This window comes from Rhipicephalus sanguineus, chromosome 3, assembly GCF_013339695.2.
Source record: "Rhipicephalus sanguineus isolate Rsan-2018 chromosome 3, BIME_Rsan_1.4, whole genome shotgun sequence".
Lineage (NCBI taxonomy): Eukaryota > Metazoa > Arthropoda > Arachnida > Ixodida > Ixodidae > Rhipicephalus > Rhipicephalus sanguineus.
The window spans coordinates 233734598-233755993 of record NC_051178.1 but is presented as its reverse complement, the minus strand read 5'-3'; the positions used below and the strand labels follow the sequence as shown (position 1 = coordinate 233755993).

General features: G+C 48.1%; 2 protein-coding genes across 2 annotated transcripts in view; both read right to left on the bottom strand.

Annotated features, from left to right (window-relative positions):
- Positions 1-242: 242 nt before the first annotated feature.
- Positions 243-20678, bottom strand: LOC119386399 (boophilin-G2). The gene is made up of 4 exons (XM_037653715.1): positions 20673-20678; positions 17234-17390; positions 5770-5949; positions 243-445 (listed from the first exon to the last, which is right to left on the bottom strand). Exons 1-4 carry the CDS (start codon positions 20676-20678, stop codon positions 243-245), a joined length of 546 nt encoding a protein of 181 aa, XP_037509643.1.
- Positions 17985-21396, bottom strand: part of LOC119386398 (uncharacterized) — a 28063-nt gene continuing 24651 nt past the window's right edge. The window contains exon 3 of the mRNA XM_037653714.1: positions 17985-21145. Coding sequence (XP_037509642.1) covers positions 20799-21145 — 347 coding nt within the window. The 3' untranslated portion in view covers positions 17985-20798. The remainder of the gene's footprint in view (positions 21146-21396) is intronic.

Below are 21396 nucleotides of genomic sequence, written 5' to 3'. Positions count from 1 at the left end.
CAGGGCCGTCAAGGCCTTTATTAAAACAGCAAGTACCACTGATGTCAAAACCAACGCAAACGTGGGCGCACACATAAGATGAAATGCTAGATTACAGCTATATTTTGTGTTAGTTTCGTGAATCGGGGTCGTTAGCGTGGACTTCAAAGTCCGCGTTAAATTTTGTGTCATCGGTCATCTTGCGGAAACTGTCCTTGGCCTATTTTCCTCCCATGGGGAGGACAGATGCGATCCATTTATTGTCACGGCATGTTAGTATCAATTGAGCAGGCCACGCGGCAGTCTCGCCGGGTGTGGAAGTTGTTGCCGTTAGTGTCGCAGCCTCCCCAGAGGAAGCGGTCGCACATGAGCGTGCGGTAGTTGAAGAACCAGCGCCGGTGAATGGCCTTGCAGTTGCCCCGCCGTGGACGCCGGTAGCAGATCGCACTGCGCCGACCAGGTTCGTCTGCGTGGATTGATTGATTGATTGATTGATTGATTGATTGATTGATTGATTGATTGATTGATTGATTGATTGATTGATTGATTGATTGATTGATTGATTGATTGATTGATTGATTGATTGATTGATATGTGACTCAAGCAATGAAATGGTGCAGCCTCTTTGATTGGCGTAGCAAGGGGCTTCAACCCCTCACCCCCAGGAAAAAATTCCGGCTGCGCCCCTGGCCCCTTTCGCACCCTTTCCAGTGTAGTCGCTTAGAGGATGTTGACTGGATGATACATGTGGAATGCGAAATTGCATGAGACCGCTTAGCATGTTGAAAACTGAGCTATATCCTGCTGTTCGTCGTCCAATTTTATGTGACAGAGGACCCCGTAAATGTGGCAAGAATATTTTAGCCATAGCATCCACATTCTACGGTTCTACTTCAGCTGCTACCATACGCATGCGCGAGGGGGCCACGGGAGTTGGTCGCTCAGTAGTGAAAGGAGTGCCAAGTCATCCATAAAGATTCATTATGTACTTTTCAAGAAATTATTTCCCCCTACCGCCTGGTCAGGAAAAAATTTCCACCACCCCACCCCAAACTGAACAAGCCTCAGGCTACCACATTCAGACTTCCGCAAACCGGTTCGTATCCCACTCCTCGGTCCCTTAATATGATAGACCCCGACATGAGTCGTGCCCCAAATGCGGCCACGACTCATGTTCTTTCGACCACATGCTCTGGCTGTGTCCAACCCTTACTGCCTCTCCACCCTCCACGAAGGAGCAATGGGAGGAATCCCTGAAGAGCAGCGATCTCCACACCCAACTCCAGGCCGTCCAAAGGGCCCACGACATCGCGACGGAACTTGGACTTCCAGTCCCATCGTGGGCGGAGCACCAACTTGATCTGGGGGCCTCCGGCTCCCCAGATTCGAGTTCCTCAGGACTCCAATAAAGTTCTTGTCATGTCATGTCAAGTCTGCCCGGCTACTTAGTCGGACTGGTCTCGTCATTCGACACGGGTTTTTGACGATAATGGCGGCTGAGGACCTCTCGACATTGCATTCAAAAACTTCTTACCTTTACCCCCAAAAAGCGGGGGACCTAAGGCAGGCCGTTGTGAAGGGCACGTCATCGCTTCATTTTTTTTTTTTCAGTTTTGCATTCTCTGCGAAGCTTTTCTTTCGGAGTCCACCAACTGGGGAGCGGAGGGGAGGGGGGGTGGCGCTGCGAGGAACCTTACCCCCCCCCCACCCCCCTAATTAATAATCATGGCACGCCTATGGCTACTATGGCTACAACGTCTTCCCTCTGCGCATGCGCAGTGAAGGACGCCATGTCGAAACCGCTGCTTTTCACCAATAACGGCAAGTGAGAACGAACGTAAGACACTGCAAAATCATACCAACGGCTGACGAGGCCTGCAGAGAACTTTATGCTACAGACAGTACGAAACACAACCTTCGCCAAACGGCCTCCCACAGACTAGCGCTTGTTACCCGAGGAAACCGAGAGGTGGCGGCACTGCCCCGCTCAGCCGTCGAATTGCTTAAATTGTCCTTTGCCTCAGTGCCAATGTGTTAGGTGGAGAAGCAGCCCATCTCCTTGCTTTACATAATTTTTTTATTATTATTATTATTGGAACGGGTTTATACTTCGCGTAACGCGCTGAACGAGAGAAAATGAGAAGTACAGATTGCATCGATCAATAAACAGTGTAATCTGGCAAAATTCCATCAACATATTCCCGAATAGAAATATATCGTGCGCGCTTGCATGCATGAATCAGAGGCAGTAGGAAAAGTCTCCATCCTCAGCATACAGCTGCTATTTGAAACTGGCCACGAAAAGGCGAGCGAGTTGCGGGTTGTTCGATGAACTTATTTGTCGCGTTATTATAATGTAAGCCTCCGTGAACCTACCTACGCAGCTACCTTTTAGCCGATACCTAGGCAAACCAGTTAGCTGACGTGTCTAAAATTATGTTGATTCATGCTTTTGATAGTCGGCTTTATCCTTATGTTTGCATCATGCACGGCTATAACTTATTTTTACGGATTGTTCTCATGAGCTGCTGTAGGCCGTTCTAGCAGCATCGGCGCTAGACAATGTAGAATAGGCGGAGGACGGTGCACAAACGTAATTATTATATTTTTCCAACCACTTTTCCTGGTTACACGCAGCAAAGGGGAACACTCAATTGAAAAAAAAAACGTACTTCATGCTCAAGAACGCTTATGCGCGTATACCACTTTACATTAAATCAGACAAAGCTCACGATGCCACGGTCAGAAACATTCCTACATTATTCTTTATTTTTTTAATTAAGTGTCCGCGTGGTCCTTCGAACTTCATAGCAGTAACATGTTCACTTTGTATTTCACGTTTTCGACTACATGCGCGCGAGCATACTCCTATTTTATGTGTGCACTGCGTGTCCATTTTAACAGTAGCGTCACTTGCCTTTCGGTCTCGGTAGTGGCACTCCAGAGTCTGGAAAGGGAAAGATAGAAGAATTATGCAGGAAGCTGTGGCGATAAGCGCTGAAAGCTGGTGCAGGAGTACACCGTAATTGTGCTCATATACGGAACGCTGCAGCTGATATACTAGGTTGATCTCAAATGCCAACCGCGGTGTGTAACAAGCCATGGCTGTGGCAAGTGAGGGCCAACCATTTAATGGCAACTGCGAGCTCTACGTGCCACTCGTTTGTTTGGGAGCTGCGATCGTTACGTGATATTTGTATTCTGAGACTTCCTTCTACAGTGTCCTGGAGTTAACTTGTGCGCCATAACGAACCTGCGTGTTTTATGTATACCGCGTATTTTATTTTAATTTTTTAACGTCGTGTCTTTTTAGTGTTGTGTGCTCAACCTGCTCAAGAGCTTTGTAGTAGCAAGAACCTTATTCCCGCGCCAACATCTCCTTACGCCATATATTTTTTAAAGGGACACTGAAGTGAAACAATGAATCGGACTGATTGATAAATTCTAGTCTAAGAACTTTAATGTCGTTAATTTTACCATCAAAGGTTTATGAATAGAGGAGAAGATCAAGGTCAAAGTATCATTTTTAAATTTCGCGCCGAAATCGCCGCATGTGACCTCATGGATTTCAAAGGGTATTTTTCGCATTTTGGTGACGTTGGCTGAACGAAATTTTCCGAAACTGGCTATGCTAAATCTATCTATAGCGCTTGTGTGTGTCGCATTCTCCTGTCTTTCGTCCCTGAAGTTCGCGCTATTTAGCTGTTTAAATCTATGGGCCCTTCAGAGGGCAATGTACTTCATTTTTACTGATGAAAAACTGCGTAGGACCTAGTAGATGCCATCAAAATATATGACGTCCCGTCGTTTCGTGCGGAAATTTCAAGGTGGCGTCGCAACCCGCACTCTCTTTTTGCGCGTTTTCTCGCTTATCAAGCGTCTTTTCGTGACAAGCCTGGTGATTTTGGAATTGTGAAAGAGTCATTTACTAATATGTGAAAAAATCGTTTTTCTCTTTAGTGTCCCTTCAATGGCAATGTCCATGCACGCGGCAAAGAGAGGGAAGTTATTTGATAAATATTGGCGAGGTGAATTGGCTGGCGGCACACCTAGCATGCTACTCCAAATCGGTACGAAGTAGAACAATGTGATATACACAATCCGTGTCAAATTTGTAACGTACGCAAAACATACAACACTGAAAGAACTGAATTATTTCGGTAGGAGCGGTTTCTCTAAGAAACTTCACAAGTGCTTTATTTGCTTGAGAAGCAGAGGCAGTGCTTCTCCATGCGCCGAAAACATCTCAAGGCTCAAGAGAGGAATTTTTATAAATGTTAAGTGCGGAAGTTGAGGTTCTTCCACCTAGATTAAATAACATGCACAAGAATACTATACACATGTCCTAGCTGTGCGTACGGCATTATCGTTAAGCATGAAGTCGTAACCAATCGAGCGTCAGATGCTTGGCATTATTTCTCAGTAACCATATACCACACTCGTGCACTTAAGCTGACAGTTAATTGTTATTGGTCTGGTAAAACACGTTTCGTTAGTGATGATGATGAACGGATATACCCTGACTTTCATTTTTTATGAAAACACTTTTATGAAAATGCATTGTCGTGACAAAGAAGAACAAAACAGACAAAGCGTTAACTTTAAGATTGAACTCCGTAATGGGTTCTGCTTTTAATGCGCCCAGCAAAATGGTGAACACAGTCGTCGGAGATTTAACCTATGGATGAAAATGCACCACTCATTTATACCTAACTCATCGTACAATCCAGCGTGATCGCCGGGGATCGCATAAGTTCCATAAAGTGCACTAATTACTATTCGCTTCGGCAAACAATCTGACAAGACAAAAGTAATTTCGCTAATCGGCGACGACAATATCGATTATAGAGAAAGTTTTGATGCAAGAAGGCAGGCCATGAGTTGAGCGGTAACTTTCCAATGATTCATAGCCAGGGAACAAACTTCGCTGCAAATGCGTTAACAGTATATAACACGTGTCAGTGAAATAACCTGGCACTCTAGTACAAGGAACGCTATTGCATAGGGACCATCCACATGCAGGGAGCACTAGTTTGCTCTCGTTTATCAGCACAGCTTCTCCGATATTGGCTGATAGGCGTGCGAAGAAAGTGTGACGACATCTGAAACAACACGATTATTTCAAGATTGATCGTTCATCGCATGCAGCGCATGCGCGTTTTGGACACAACCAGGTTACGCTCACTCTTTTCTCGTGGTAAGAGAGCCAATGTCAAGGCCACGGGAGAATCCAGAAGTAGGGAGGCCGGGAAGGTTCCGGATTAGAGTCACTCGAAATTTTTCCAATGGCTAGTCCGGATGTCCTTACCCCCCTCCCCCCTTAATATTAGAATTTACACCTCCAGAAAGAGGACATAAGCTAAAAACCCCCTTTCGGAAAAAAACCTGTATCCTCCCCTGGTCACGACTAATGTTTATCAAATCACGTCTGCCCAACTTCGCTCCTTCCTAAACACTATATACGCGCTATGCGTTTCTGGTGAGGACTCAAGGCGCTTTGTTGGGCTAGTTGGTTATGATCCATGAGACTGTTTGGCGTAGCGCACACCCACAAGGACAAAAGAAGGACACACACTGTGTGTGTGTCCTTCTTTTGTCCTTGTGGGTGTGCGCTACGCCAAACAGTCCCTGGTGAGGACGGAGCTCCAGCACATAACGTCTGTGCCTGTTTCGCCTTAGATGCCCCACTTCACTTCAAATGCCATTTAATCGATACTATCAGGGGGATGGCAGCATGCGCCAGTAACGAGCAACACACAGTAGCCATACTGGGGATGGTATAATACTCACGCTGGCACTCCTTCTCGCAGTCCTCGCGGTTCTCGAAGTTGTTCGCGTTCTCGGCGCATCCTAGCCAGAAGAACTCCTGGCACTGGCGACTAGTGGCGTTGTAGAAGAAGCGGCCGTGCAGCTTGTCGCACGAGCCTCGCTCCAGGGGCTGTAGACACTCCGGCTCCAGGGCGCCGCATGCTGCAACCGCAGGCAAGACGTGCTGATCACAGACCGCTTCGCGGCTAACTTATCACTATGAGCATTAATATAGCTCCCGGCTGCGTATTTAAGAAACATATCCTAGTTGTGTATGTACGTTTGTGCGTGACCATGTGTGCAGTTCGCGTGTCAATGTAATCCCTTTATACAGGAGGTATGCACGTTCCGTCAATTTGCGCCTTTCCTTTCGCACGATTCGAAGCTTCCACCGAAGATAGGCATACAACAGACAGAGATGAAGCACATCTTTTCACCGTGCGGGCGGTGCAACAAAATGGCAGCCTCGATGACGTTAGTGCACACCTTACCTTAGCCATCACCGTGGGCCTGGAGTGGCAAGCCAGGTGATCAACTAGGCTAACATCACCGGCACGCCATTAAAGTTTGTGTCACCCTATCGCATCGTAAGAGGAGTCCTGTCGGCGTTCTTTCCGTTACCGTTTCATCCCGGCACTATACAGTGTACGGTAAGACGTGAAGAAGAAGCTTATGAACTTTCAATGAACGAAAAGCTTATCAAGGAATGACGAAGCTCACCAGTCACTAGCGCGGCGACTGCGGTCACCCAAAGCGCAGAGCTGCAGCGATGTGAACCAAGCAGCAGCATCGCCGTACAACCTGACCAAGCTTCACTTTAAAGCTGTCTTTGTTCGGCGCGCTCAGGAGTTACTGCTTTCTAGCGTGGATCTGTGCCGCCTGCGAAACCACCACCGATCGTAAACATGTCGCCCCCTCGCCGCGACTTGCGCGACGGACAATGTACCGTTCGTTCCTACCACCAGTATGCGTGCAGCTGAAAGCGCTAATACCGGATCTCGAACGCGACTTGGAATTTTCACCCAGCCTGACGTGAATGCATGGATAGAGCGACTCAGCGTACGGCAGGGATAAGCGCATCCCTGAAGCGCCTTCCGCGCATGCGTGGCTGCTCGTGTGGATTTGCAGGAACTTTACAAAGTTATAGCTTGCATATGGCTAATACATCATCAAACGACTGTGTTGTTTTCTTGCTACTTTTGTGTCAACAGTGTCCGTGGCACTTAGCAGTTGACTTGTTCGTCCGATGAATCCAACTTGTGTTGTTTGTTGATATGCTCGTGGTGATGACTCCTTCAGTGCTCTCAAATGTGCGACGGTGCAGCTGTGTTAAGCACACGCGACTCATAACAGAGGCAGAGCAAACAGCCGTGAGTCCAGCAACGTATCAGAAAAGCGTTTCCCTGACCCATCTGTAGCCCTACCAGTGCTCTTCAAATTTCGCGCGCTGCTAGAAAATAAAAGAGAGAGAGAGAAATAAGTTGTCACAGTGCAAAGCTCATCAGTCAAAGAACTGAAGTAGTTCTACTTCACTGTCTTCGTAGCAATTTAGAGTTCACATACAGAATTCTCGCAATCAATATTCTCAAATTTCTCCGTGTTAGTAACAACATTCATCGCTTGATGGCGTTACCAGAAAACTTTACTGTGGACTGCGTTTGCGGTCAACGCGACGTCGGAGCCGTAGAGAATCCTTGGCTTCGAGATTAAAGTGGCTGCCGTTTGTACTCTTGGAGGCCATGCATGAAGCGCAGTGCCCAGGTCGACATCCCAAAGCTGGGCTGTTATGGCCATGTCTTGGTAGATGTGATAAGTCGCGCCGAAAGACACACTCTGTCTGACAGCACGAGTTCAGTTCGCGATCCGCGTTTTTATGCCACTGTCAGTGTTCCTCTTTTTGTCTCTTGGCTCTGTCACTTCTTCCAGTCAGTTTCATAAAGCTATTTACGGCAATGATTTATCTCCCCCCATCCCCCAGGAAGATTACGACACCCCCAAAAAATTATCCCGCACCAACACAATCTCCTCCCCTCTTCACACCCCACCCCGCGTTCTGGTACACACACCCAAAGATTGAAATTGTGGATAAGCCTCTGATACACGGGCACTCGCCACTCGGTAGTGGTTATGGAACAGCTATTTCACTACTTAACGATCCCGCACGCCACGGGCTGAGCCAAGGTCCCAGTTAACGCAGTTAACGTCCCATCTATCTATCTATCTATCTATCTATCTATCTATCTATCTATCTATCTATCTATCTATCTATCTATCTATCTATCTATCTATCTATCTATCTATCTATCTATCTATCTATCTATCTATCTATCTGAACTTGTTCATTGGCTCGTGATCAGCGTGGTCAGTGCGATGCTGCCATCGCACGTCATAAACGCCGGCTTAAACTTCACCAGTCAACTCTGCAAAGGTCTTCACAAAAATCTATTACGCAAGCCTTGCATTGAAGCACAAATTTCAGCCTATCCTTGTGCTGGCACATTAGCGGAGGCAAAGAAACAATGGCAAGCACCATGATGGTATGGCACTTGGTCCTACAACACTGACACAACAACGATAAAAAACAAGTTGAAGAAAAATAAAACAATAAAAAGACTCTTTTAATACTATTAGTGAACGCGCTCATACTCAAGTTAATGATCGATGGAGGGTGAGCAACGAAAGATATCGCAAGATGGCAACGTGATGACGCAAAGCGCCGGAGCAACGCCGTTCACTTGCAACCATTGAGCCCGGCCAGCGCCTCCTGGGCTGGGAAACTTGACCTGGCTTCAATGAGCATATTGTACCGGCTTACTTTTTCGTTGGCGATCGCAATGACTTTCCAGATTTCTCGTTCTGTTCTCTATCGTAGTTTTTGCTATGCCTTTTGTGTTGTCAAATATTATTAAGCACAACACAATCACGAACGTCTTCTAATTAGCACCGTTCATGGCTTTACTAAGCAAACACCACTTAGCAGAGGAAATCATTGTGAATCCGGCCCCAGTTTCGCCTCCCACTCAACGCCCATAACTCTCAGCGCGTTGAGTCTAGGGCCCATCACGCTTTTGTTGAACACGGAAAACTGTCCGCGAGATTAGTCGTTGGCACTGCAGCTCATCGAGACGTTGCTAAGCGAAAAACTAACGCAGTGTGTCAGGGCTCGAGAGTAAGCATCTCGAAATTCAGGATCTCGACGAGGCGGACACGACATTGACGCACAGTCGAGCGCGATATGAAGGTTATCGCGCGAGCGTCGACCAAGAACTACAAGAGCGCCACAGCCCCGAATCGTCTTTCGAAGAGACGGAGGTATCAGGCAAGCTCCCATCACTCTTTTTGCTGTTCCTTAAGCTGCGATCACTCCTGTCTGAAGCAGGCGCATTTTCGTTTCGTTTTTTATGACAATGCGAGATATTTCGCGCAACTTAGCAAGTCGTTCAAATGAGGCAGTACGAAGCACCAGCTTTATCTTTCCCATGAAGTTCGTTATCGTCCGGGGCGATAAGAGCCAACGAAATATACGCTTGATCGCAACGAATGGAAAGCTTAAAATAGAGAGAAAGGGTGCAGAGTTTGTCGTAGGGGTGATTGTTGCACACAACCAACGGAACAGCCAACGAGGGATAGAAGATAGCGTAATTTTGATTTTCACTGTTTCGAAACGTGCCGCTAGGACCCTGGCACGTTAGGCCGGTCGACGCTCACGCGATAACCTTCATATTGCGCTCGACTGTACATGCAACGAGCTCTGAGCGACTTCCGTTCCGCCATCATATATGCATTATAGTAATCAATCAAAAGATTGTGTCCTAATTTTAACAAGTTATCAGTGAGAGTCGAATTTACGGAGGTGAGCCAGTAAATCGAGGCTCGGACTCCGCTGTACCACGTGATCGCTATGATCGGCAGATGGGAGAGACGGGCGAGAGAGAAAAATATAGGGCGATGAAATAAGGTTGCAAAAGGCTTTTTTTTTTTCGTGCCACGTCATTTCCGTAAAAGGAAATGATATGGAAATAAAGCCCTCTAAAACCACCTTCATGGCTGCGCCTCTGTTGGACTATGTAAAGTATTGGGACTACGATCGCTGCGCGCTGACGCGCGCCTTGCAGGACCCAAATAAAGTTTTTCAACCAACCAACCAACCAACTACGATGCTTCGATAATACTGTTCAAATTTCTGAAGAAAGTTCTTCAAATGGTACCGCACTTGCAACTCGCCGATTGCCCATCGTCAGTCGACCGTGAGGTCACAGGAACGAGTGTTTGATTTCCAGCCGCGGCAGCCGCATTCCGATGTGAGTCCACGGAATGCAAATAACCCTCTTATTACACTGTCGACGCGGTGACCAGTGGTTACGGTGCTCGGCTGCTGACCCGAAAGTCGCGGGTTCGATTCCGGCCACGCCCAACGCATTTAGATGGAGGCGAGGTGCTGGAGGCCCGTGGGCAGCGCGATTTCAGTGCACGTTAAGGATCCCCTGCTGGGCGGAACTATGCTGAGCCCCGCAGTACGGCGTCTCTCATAGCCTGAGTTGCTTTGGGACGTTAAATCTCATAAACCAGGCCCCTTATCACGTTCATAAGCTCGCGTGCTCAAAATTAATTTATAGCTCTGGATTACGGCGTACGTTTCTAACAGCGCTGGGACATTAAACTCCGTATCAGACCAACTCAGTAAAACATGCAACTATAAATGAAGGAAAAGGAGGCAGAGGAAAGACAGGGATGTTAACCAGTCTAAAAGTACCGGTATGCTACCCTTTACTGCGGCTATAAAGATGGTACACATGATGCGTAGCGTGCTTCTTTAGGCACCAAAGGTTGGCCTATTACTCAACTAGCGTGCGATTGGTAGAGATCGACGCGACTCTGCGCGTTGTATGGAAGGGTGGAAGGACCTTTAAAGAAAGAGTCCGCGGCGGTCCTTTGAACTTCGAAAAAGCAGGCACTGCCCTGTGCGTGGGATGGCTCATACGTCGCCGGCTTGCGTACTGTCCCGCCCAAGCTCCCCTGGATAACTTTTTTTTTTACTTTTAACAAGTTGCGTTAGTTTGGTGGTGTTGCGCGCGCGATCTTGTTCAACCGTCCGCGCTGCGCTCTTAAAAGATTCATAAGTTTCTCAAGTTGCCTGACCGAAAGGGGGCACTTGAGTGGGGGAAGTACCTGCTTATCTTGGAAGGCTGGGTCCGCCTGTGGCCAACAGCACCCTCCTCCTCCCCATTTGAACGTCTATGACAGATTTGTCCCAGGGCATTTAAATGCGAACGACATTATAATAAAGAGGGTGAACGTTGATTCGAACATACCACGGCAGTTCATACCCGTGTTGTACATAACCATACAGGCGTGCGCACTAGAAGGGACAGTGGGGCGGCTGTCCCCCTAGTGCTCATGTCTATGTAAAAACGAAATGAGAAAAAAATTCTAGAAACGTACGTCGACCGCTCTTACTGATTGTCATCATCAACCAAGCATTATCACATCTAACAGCTGGTAAGGTTCCGTGCCCTCAACCCAGGCTCCGTGCGACAACCTTGTTGACAGGTGCCACCGGTGGCGGCTGTTATTCTTTGCTTCCATCCACCATCTACCTAGCCATTGGTAAGCAGCTACTCTGTGCTGACTTACAGACTGACTGACAGAATGACTTACAGATGTGTAGTGGGTACCTCATCCGCAGAATAACGAATAATCGCATAATGGGTGCTCCCCTACTTCATGAAAATTACGGTGGTTTATGGCGTAGTGGGTACCTTGCATGTGTACTTCTATTAGTTGACCCAAGAGAGTCTACAACGGGTTCTAGAAAGCCGCTCTTCAATTGGCCACCTCATCACCTTCCAGTGGATTCCTGCGCACTGCGGCGTAATAGGAAACGAAGAGGCAGAGGCTGAAGCTAAAAGAGCCTTAACCTATGGCCCTGAAGTGCGCATTGCGTCTTCACGGCCAGACACGAACGTCCTGCTTCGGTGCGTAATGCGCAACTTCACGCTTGAGCACTGGGACCCAGAAATGAGGTTCCGCATGCCTCGTAAATTAAAACGACACATTGCGAGTATGATTCACCGGATTCGTCTTGGTATGTATGGCCTTTGCAAGACGTTACGCATATGTCATCGGCTGCAATGACACCGGTCCCAATCGTGGTCACTGTCAAGTGCCAGAAACGCTTGAGCACATAATTTGTACCTGCCCAGCATAAGCACGTGAACGACAAAAATGGATTTTCTCTACTGAAGGATTGCATAATAGACCACTAACTGATGAGGTTATGTTGGGCCCTTGGCCTGACGCCAACAGTTCAACTGTAGTCATAAGAGCGGTCACAGTTTTCCTACAAGCCGCTGGACTGGATAGCCCTGCGCCAAATTGACGGGACTGTATACATACTCACCTCCCTAACTCGCCATCGTCGTTCATCACTCTTTTTCCTCCCCTTTCCTCTCCCCCGGTGTAGAGTAGCAGGCTAGAGCATACTATCGCTCAGGCCGACCTCTCTGTCTTTCTGTAAATAAACCTCGCTCTCTCTCTCCAGCTTTCAATGTGACTGTGCTGCGTGTTCTGCGCAGGCCTGGCGTTTTTTTTTTTTTTACGATAATGGCGGCCGAGGGCCACTGATGTTGCATTCCAAGAGCTGTACACTTCCCATTTTTACCCCTGGAAAGCCGTGGACCAAAGTCAGGCCGTTCTGAGTAGCACGTCATGGCATCATTTTCATTTTTGCATCCACTGCGAAGCTTTTTTTTCTTTAAATCTCAAACAACAAGAGAGGGCGGGAGGAGGAGGAGGAGAGGTTGAGGAAAGGAAAAGGCGCAACTTCTGCAACCCTAATTGGGAGCACGGCTCAGCGCCTGTGGCGGGAGGGCAGATGCGCAGCGGTGACACTTCGTCCTCCTCTAATGGGGAACCCTGCGCACGCCTATGCTGTTAATGATAACGATTTCTCGGGTTTTACATGCCAAAACCACCATATGATTATAGGGCACGTCGTATTGAGGGGCTCCGGAAATTTCGACTATTTAATGTCCTATATCATGCACCTAAATCAAAGCACGTGGGCCTCTAGCATTTCGCGTCCATCGAAATGCGGCTTTCGGGTGAGCAGCCGAGCACCGTAATTCCGGTACCACAGCGGTGGCCCAGCCCTGTAAACAATGATAACTCACTTACCTTCACGGGTTCTGAATACGTTCCGAAGGCCGATAACGTCGAATGTGGCTTTTAGCATCCACGGCCTCTCCGAAGGCCGGCACTTGTCAATCAGTACCCAGACTCTTTTTATATAGTAGTTGTAAAAATTTCATTTTGCTTTGGAGTATTAGGGCAAAGGTGGGTGGGGCCCCTTAGTCTAAAGCTCCACTGGCCTTTGCGTCTCACTGGGCTTAGTGGAGCAATACAACTTGGCTCTCCCGATCCCTGCATGCCCTCAGATGGGTTCCTGCCTAATAAGGGCGAGTTATTTTCGAGTAGCCTGAGTGTACCAAGGAGGTTTGGAGTGTACACGTCCTCGTTATGTGGGCGACAGATGGCGGCTCCTAACACCACAGGCATAAGTCCGGGTACTGCGTCAGTTTGTTCTTTCGCCCGTTTTTGTGATCCGTGGTGGTCGGCTTTTCAGCGCCGATACACACGTAACAAGTGCTGTCGCTCAAACGACTTGGGGCGTCTGTACGCTTCGAGGCAATTAACACAAAGCAATAATTTGGTTTAGGTGCTGTCCGACTCGCGCCACTGGAGACAAGACACACATACATAACAGCTTGGGGTTTTTAAACTTTGTCCTCAGCATGAGATTAAGCGATGCCCAACTGCACCGTTTGTTTCTCGCTTTCAAGACGAAGGGCAAGCACCGCAGGCAAATTAGATCGAAGCTGGTATCCTGGGCGCTGACAGCTGTTATGCAAACACTGCCGAAGGCGGGAGCATCAGGACAAGCTTACCGGAGCCCGATGAACTCCGGGCATGTGCAGTCACGGCAGCAGGTATCGGTGAACGGCAGGACTGCAACGCTCCGCATACACTAATAATCGGAGGTGGTTTCTTTACATTCTTAAGTATATATATATTCGTTCGTAGTGTAAAAGTTCATTACGTCACGAATGTAACAAAAAGATCTGATCCCCCTGTGAATTTCGATTGTTTAAAGGACCGTACGCATGATGTGGCATCCCTGCATGAATCTTTGTAACGTTTACGTTGTCCGAATTGTTAAGTCGGTATAGTGCGCATCAGGTCAGCATGTGCGTATGCGACACCGTCAGGCTTTTTAAATCACTTTCGTCCAGTGATTACTTCCCGGGTCAAAAATGACGATACAGTGTGACCTTCTTGCAACCCAGCTGCTAGCTCGCAGCAGTCATCTCGCCGCTTTTTAGTGCTTCTAAAATTCTTGCAAACATGATATTCAGACAATGATCCAGGTACATAAATCCCTACCATAGGGTAGCAAACCGTAAGAGTTAAACCACCTGCCTTTCCCTCAATCGTATCTCCCTCTCTACATATATCGGGCCAGCATTGCATGTTTTCTGTCTTCATTTCTCTTTCTGTGCGACAGAGAGCAGCCATGAAGCCACTCCAAAGCACAAACTTCTGTTCAAACTCGTATTCACTCCAGCTAATAATCTTTATATACAAACATCATTCTCTACCAATGCATCAAGGAACTGGAATATGACTTGGCCCCTGCAACAGAGACCCTCTCCGACCCAACTAGCTTCAAGTTTGTGTTTCGCGCCTACCGCTCATGTATTACCACTGTACTGTGGACCTTTGACGTACTTGAGGTAAATAATAAAAAAAATGCAGGTGGATTCTCTACGAATGCTAGTTGTGCTCAATTAGCAGCAGACAGCTAGCTTAAGCTCTACGAGAGAGATAAAGATCAAGAGAATAAACCTAATTTTATAAACAGCTTTTTGTCAGTCATGACATCTGATAACACATCGCATGTTGTTCTGAGGATGGTAGCATCCTTGTATGCGTTGGAGAACTTCGAGGCAACCAAGCATGATCGGTTCCTGCGGAAGCTCTTCGGTCGAAAGAAGGAAACGGACATGGGTTTCGTGTTTTTCTTTACATTGGTGTTCATTCAACTTGGCAACTGTGCATATAGACATTTGTACAAAAAAAGAAAACCTCGCAAACGTACATTTGTATATATCACTCTTATGTACAACCACTCCACCGTCAACAACACAGAGAGGACACACTTGAATTCACTGAGACATGTCGTTCAATAGAATAGCATCTCTCTGTATATAATAAAATTAATATATGGTCAAATAATGACAACTCAATAATATGAGCATAAATAAATAAGTTAGGACATTTCCGTGCAAGAAAAAAACAACAACACATGACTTGAGAGAAAAAAAAAAACACAGTGAAGGTGCGGGAACCCGTTCGCACCGAAGTAACGGTATAGTACACTAGATGATCGTTTTGAGTGCAATATGGAGAGATTTTTGTTTAATAAAAGTCAGACACCACGAACCCACATGCAAAGCGCGCCGTGCTTTTCTGACAATGCTTCGAAGAGTTCTAAGACGCCATAACGCTCATTTATATCAAACGGCATTGACAATTTAAAAAAACGTAGGAAAACATATGCGACAGTCAACTGTTAGAACATGCCATATACACATCACTGTTATGCTAAACAGTTTTAGACGTTTAACTTTTTTTTTTTTTTGCTGCTTTACGAGGAGGAGAGTGTTTGTACACCACAACGAACGATGGTGTTCCTAGATGGCCAACTAATCCTTTTAGGGGCAAGTTGTTATGAGTGGGTGATTAGCATGCGTGTTGCAGTTTTTGTTGTTGTTGTGTGATTAGCATGCGTGTTGCGTGTTGCATGCGGGATTGCAGTTTTCACGTATATCCTACATTGTTTGGATCTCCGGACAGCTTAGAATGGCCGCATTCGGGTTAAGGAATGTTTCGACAAACGTTCGTATCAATATGTACATGCCTTGGCGACCTAACTCGGGTACTGGTGCGTGCACTTCTTGTCCCTTACGCGAAGTTTTTTTTTTTTCGGTAACTAAGCAAACTGAAGCACAAATAACGACCGAAGGAACTCTCAGTTACAAACAAACAACTTTTGCGATGTGCACAATGAGCGCTTGGAAGAGCGGGAGATGAGAGCCGTTGTCTACACAGTCGAGAAAAATACTGACGTTTCGACAACCCTTTTACACACAGGATGCAATCATTCAAGGCACTATAACAATTAAAAAAAAAAAAAAAGTTTGGCACGGCACGCGCTCTGCTTGTGGGTTCGCGGTGACAGAAAACACGTTTGACGGAGCAGGAAGCGAGACACCCTCCCCCTCCCCCCCCTCCCCCTCCGTCATGCATGCAACGCAACAAAACGGCGAGATTCATACAAGTATAGTCGAACGACACTCTGACGCAGGTTTGAAGACATGAGATTTTTTTTTTTTACAGAGAACGAGAAAAAAAAATCATGTTAAGAGAGTACAGGAATGAATGATGGAACGACGTGCATCTCAAAAACGTCACGATGACAGAAACGAGAAACATAGTTTTCAAGTACAGGCCGCAAAAAAAAAAAGAAAATAAAGATTAAAGTGAGGAAAATTAGAGGGAGAACTGAACTAAAATAAAAAGTACAAGCCGCGGACAGACCCATGCAGGCCTCTTGGCAACTGCAACTGCAATGCTCAGGATTAAGGACGGACGCAGCGGCATCAGAGGTGCATGGTTAGTGCGGCGTTTCAGATAAAAGAGTACCCAATCGTTGGGGCACTCTAACCCAAACTCGCGGGGTACCCCAAGAGAACAAAAGTACGCAAATGCTCTCAACATGCATGCACGTACGGCGTTTTAGATACGAGCACCCAAGCGTTCGGGCACCCTAACCTAAACTCACGAGGTACCTCAGGCGTACAGAAGAACGCAAATGGTCTCTACGTTGCGGCTTGCGTCACTAGGGCACCTTCACCTAAAGGCTTCTCTATGTAATCTCTCGCGCATCGCTTTGCAAACGATAAACAGCGCGAGCTGCGCAGGCACTTTGAACACGTCTTCGCGCGCGCCCGGAAAAGTAAAAGAAGTCCGCTGGCAGAAGCGGACGTGTGCGAGGAGATATCTGGGAATGTATAAACGTCTGGCTGCGGCCTTGGCTACGCAGACGGGAAGCGGGGCACAGTTGGAACGGGGCGAGGCGGCGTACTACGTTGGCGACGGTCGCGTTCCAACTGCGCGCGCCGCAACAGAACACGAGCGTGTGCCAGCAAACGATGGGACAAACGCTCGACTTTGCATTCTGCACGACCGAGACCTTTTTCTTTCGATAAAGGCTGATGCAAACGACGGCTTAGTGGCAGTGCGCGGAATGGCAGACTATACAGAGCAAACGTGACGGTTTTAATCCTAACACGCTGAAATGGTTTCTAAGTTTCTGTACACACACCTCCACTCTTTTTAAGTCCTTCGGGCGCCTCAACGTTCTCCGACGGGTCGCGGTAGAGTGCGGCCTCTGGTCCGCGCGCAGTGTCTCGAAAAAGCATCAAAAGGTCCAGCTTTTCAGTTCTGTAGCAGTTGCGGAACTCTTCATATGTGGAAAATGGCTACAACGAGGGGCGAAAACAGCGGAGGTGTAGGTATATGCTGATAGTCGCCTTACTCCATGGGCAACAAAAACAACTACAAAGCGCCACTATTGCTGTGCATCGTGCTAACATAAAAAACGTATCTACGAAAGAATATATTAGCCAATACAAATAGCATTCCCAGCCAACACATCTCTCAGTCTGATTTGCCATATATCGACCGCTCTATATGAGATAATTGTATCGTATTGTCGGTTACTGTCGGTGTCGCATCAGTCAATTAACAACCGTTTCGCAACTAAGCCACGACTGAAGAGCAGCAGTGTTTGAAGGGCCAGCAGTGCTTCAAGGACAAAAGTCACACCCCCCCCCCCCCCAAACTTTCTAGCTCTGGGGCGTAACTTTGAACGCGTTCGATCTTTGCTCGGTTTTCGAATTTTCGGTTTTCGAATTTTCGGTTTCCGCTCACGCTGTTGGTCAAAAGCCAGCTTTTCGACGACATCTGACTTGGCTGAATGTTCGAGAACCCAACAAAGACCGCACGGGTTACGGAATTCCACCCGTCTTCATTTTTAGTTCTCTCCCCCCCCCCCCCTCCCCCCTTCACGGCGCGGAATGGCTTCATAGCCACTGGCGGAGGCGTGCGTTCTCGCAGTCTGCAATTGTCATCCGTCGCGAGCATCAGCCTTACTGAAAAGGTAACTACGGTCAATGGAACTGGCAGCGAGTAAAGAACACATGAAGTGCACTGTGTCACGTTCATAAATGGTACTGCTGTTGCAAACAGCCCAAGGCTTTCGTTCAGCAGTGAGCGAAGGCGCAGCTGACATAAAAAAGGCAGATCAAAATATGGCGACCTTCAGGCGGCACCGTTTGTGGCCGTGGCCAGAGCAAAACCCACTAAAGGCAGCAAAACTTTGCTCTCGCATTTCTCTTGAGAGAGAGATGGAAGTTAGGAAGAGGCTAGAGACCTCAGTGCGCGCCCTCTAAAGTTAGCGTGCGGCGTTATTCGGGGCAAATTCAGCAGGCATCAGAGCTCTTTTCGATCATTTCTGTTCTTTTCCCTAAGACTATGGCGCCCGGTAGTTGCAAACGAAGATCAGGTTCACGACACGACGGCGAATTCATGCGAAACTCTTAAATTACAAAGGCACGTTCAAAGAGGCACTTTTTGGTGTATTTTGTACGGAGATCAGGTAGCTGGGAACAGCTGAAACGTCCCATGGTCCCCATTGGATGTCGGCGTGTGATATCCTGTCAATTCGTTTTCTCAGCTTGCCAATCTCGGCGTTATACACACGTTCGGTATGCCACGCATGCGTGAACGTTAAGCGAAGGACGATCCACTGAAGATCCAGAAGCAAACAACCTCGAAGAAATGCTTGCAAGATTTGCGCCCCACGGCAGTATTCGGCAGCGATCCCACCACTGAAACCCTTATCACAGCGACTAAGGCGGGGGTGTGGTGGGTCAGGTATATAGCGTAGTGTAAGAAACAAAAAGTTGGCGGAGCACCCCGTCTTACAGGGAACTTATTTACAGTTCACAAATTTGTAGAGTAGTGTGAAGTGTGCGTGTGGGCAGTCCCGATTCCGAAAAGGAATACTTTCGCTGTACATACATTGCAAGACGCGTACAACAAACACTGTATACGATCAACAAAATAAAAAAAAAATAATAATAATAACACACGAGAAACAACGAGGGAAGGGGGCACGAAGCACACCACAACCAACGATCGATGGAGGGGGAACACGTGGTTCCAGAGACTGCAAATGAATGTTGTATACCTCCCAAGTTTCAGAATAAAAGGCAAGAGATGAAAACAACGAGTGCAACATGATTGTTCGCGCGTTTGGTGTTCGTATACCTCACTCAATAACGCTGTAGTAACGATGGAGACAAGACTACTAAAGTTGATCCCTGAATAGGCGCCTCTATCGCGGCTGTCTATATATAGTACTGCATGTGCGTAATTAGCATGGGTGCTGAAAGATTTTTTTTTTTTCGTGTTAACGCAGACTGTTCGTCTAGGGAAAAGAAATAAAGTATGAGTTTGTTCTTTATACAGTGGTCCTTTCGGTTCGCTCAGGAATATCGCCCAGTGCGTTGGGGCTTCCTTATATAAAATTATTTTCTATGAGTTGCATAGGAATATTTGCGTCCCATTTGTCGCGTTTCCATTCAGAGTCCAACACTATACATCTCCTGTACAGCAATACCTTTGTCTTCGGAGTCAGGCGAATGCGGTTGTGTTTGTCGAATTGACCAATTCATCTCGGTGCAAAATTGATAATTTACGAAGCTCCAGTTTTAAACAGCTGGCTGGCAATACCATTTCACCGACCATTTGGCCCCTTTACGTTTTGGCCACTTTGGCGCGACCAGCGCATATACGTTATGGTCCCGACGGAAAGCTGACATTTTAATGGCAGCGAGACCCTTTATAACGAATTAACTAATCAAATAAGGTGTCAATTACTCCGAAGGCCGGCGCTAGTCTACAGAAGTGCTGCTCCGGATCGTGACCCGCGAGGGGGTTTAGGCGGCTGGCATTTAGCGAAACAGGTAGCACCAATTCTTGGCCGCGAGTGGCGAACAGGAAACGGTCACGACTGCGATCGGCTATCGGGAACGCCCGCGCCGAAGGTCATCGCTGCTGTGCGCTCAATTGCAGTGTTACCTTATACCGCAAGGCTTCGCGTACAGAGCCGCGGGGATGTCACGTCTACCCTGCAGGGTTCCCGGATTTCCTCGGAATCGACCGGACCAGGTCCGCTACGAAATACCTGAATGGCCCTTGCAAAAGAGCCTGAGGTGTACTGTGCATTCTTATAGCGACATGCCAGGCGGACACGCAACCGGACTCCCGAGTTTTTGCCTTTCAGAAACGTTCCACTTGTACGCAGTTGGGCAACCCAGATAAGGTGTTGCTCGCGAGGGTCACAGATCGTATGTGTCACAGCCGCGAGCGAAACAAGGTCTCCACAATTCCAAGAACGGATCGCAGTCGCACGCTCAGGCGCGAAATACCAACATTGCAGCGCCGCTAGGCAAAAGGGCAGTGATTCCGGACAGACAACCTTCGATGAACAACAAAAAAGTATGGGTGAGTGTTCGGGCCTCCCAGCTGGCAAGCGAACCGCAAGATGGTTTTCTGGCAAAGGCCGGATCTGTGCACTCCCCCGCGCTTCCAGTCCAAACGTCCCCCAGAACAGCTTGACGGGCTCTGTCTGTACCAGGCACCTCGCTCGCAGTGTGCCACCAAACACGAAGCCATTCGACAATTACCCAACTCACTCTCATCACCAAGAGGTCACACACAGGTTCGAAAGCGTCCACCCCCAACTAGAGTTCACTTAGGAAATTGGTCTCTGTGGTTGCCAGGTGGGCACACAAAACACACAGCCGATCGACAGGCCCTGATCAGGAGACAACGGCCATCTTGTTGTCGTAGGTGCCCCCGTTGGGCGTGCCGTCGTCGGAGGCGCTCTGGCGGCGACCTTTGATGTAGTTGCCGCGCACGTAGCGCGCGCCCAGCAGTCCCGCGTGACGCCTCACGAGGGCCACGATGACGAGAAGGGCCACGGCGAAAAGAGCGCAGGCACCGACCGACAGCACCGCAACGTGCACGGGGCTCAGCAGCCGGTCGTCGCCGACGTCGTCCTCGTTGTTCGGCGGCTGCTGCGGCAACTCGGTGGAAACGGGCACGCCGTCGATCCCGCCGCTGCTGCTCGCCTCGGGCCGAAGCGCTGGCCACGAGGATGCCGTCTCTGCAAAGAACAAATGAACGCGCGGGGTTTTTTAACACTTGTGATGCGCATACACTTTCGGGTGCGCTCCACTCAATGCACATTGGATTCAAGGCAGATCGACGACTGCTACGCGTTACCTTCAAACGAGCTTGCCATGCTGTGAGCATGCAATCATGTTATGCGCTTAGACCAAGCTCAGGAGCATCAGTACAGATCGACGCAAATGAATACCTAGACCAGGGGTCACAAGCAAGCGGCCCGCGGACCTC

Coding starts and splice junctions, on each gene's coding strand:
- LOC119386399 (XM_037653715.1), bottom strand. Junction 5,950..17,233: donor AGGACTTAAAAAGAGTGGAG/GTGTGTGTACAG, acceptor CTGCGGTTGCAG/CATGCGGCGCCCTGGAGCCG. Junction 446..5,769: donor CTGCGAGAAGGAGTGCCAGC/GTGAGTATTATA, acceptor CAATCCACGCAG/ACGAACCTGGTCGGCGCAGT.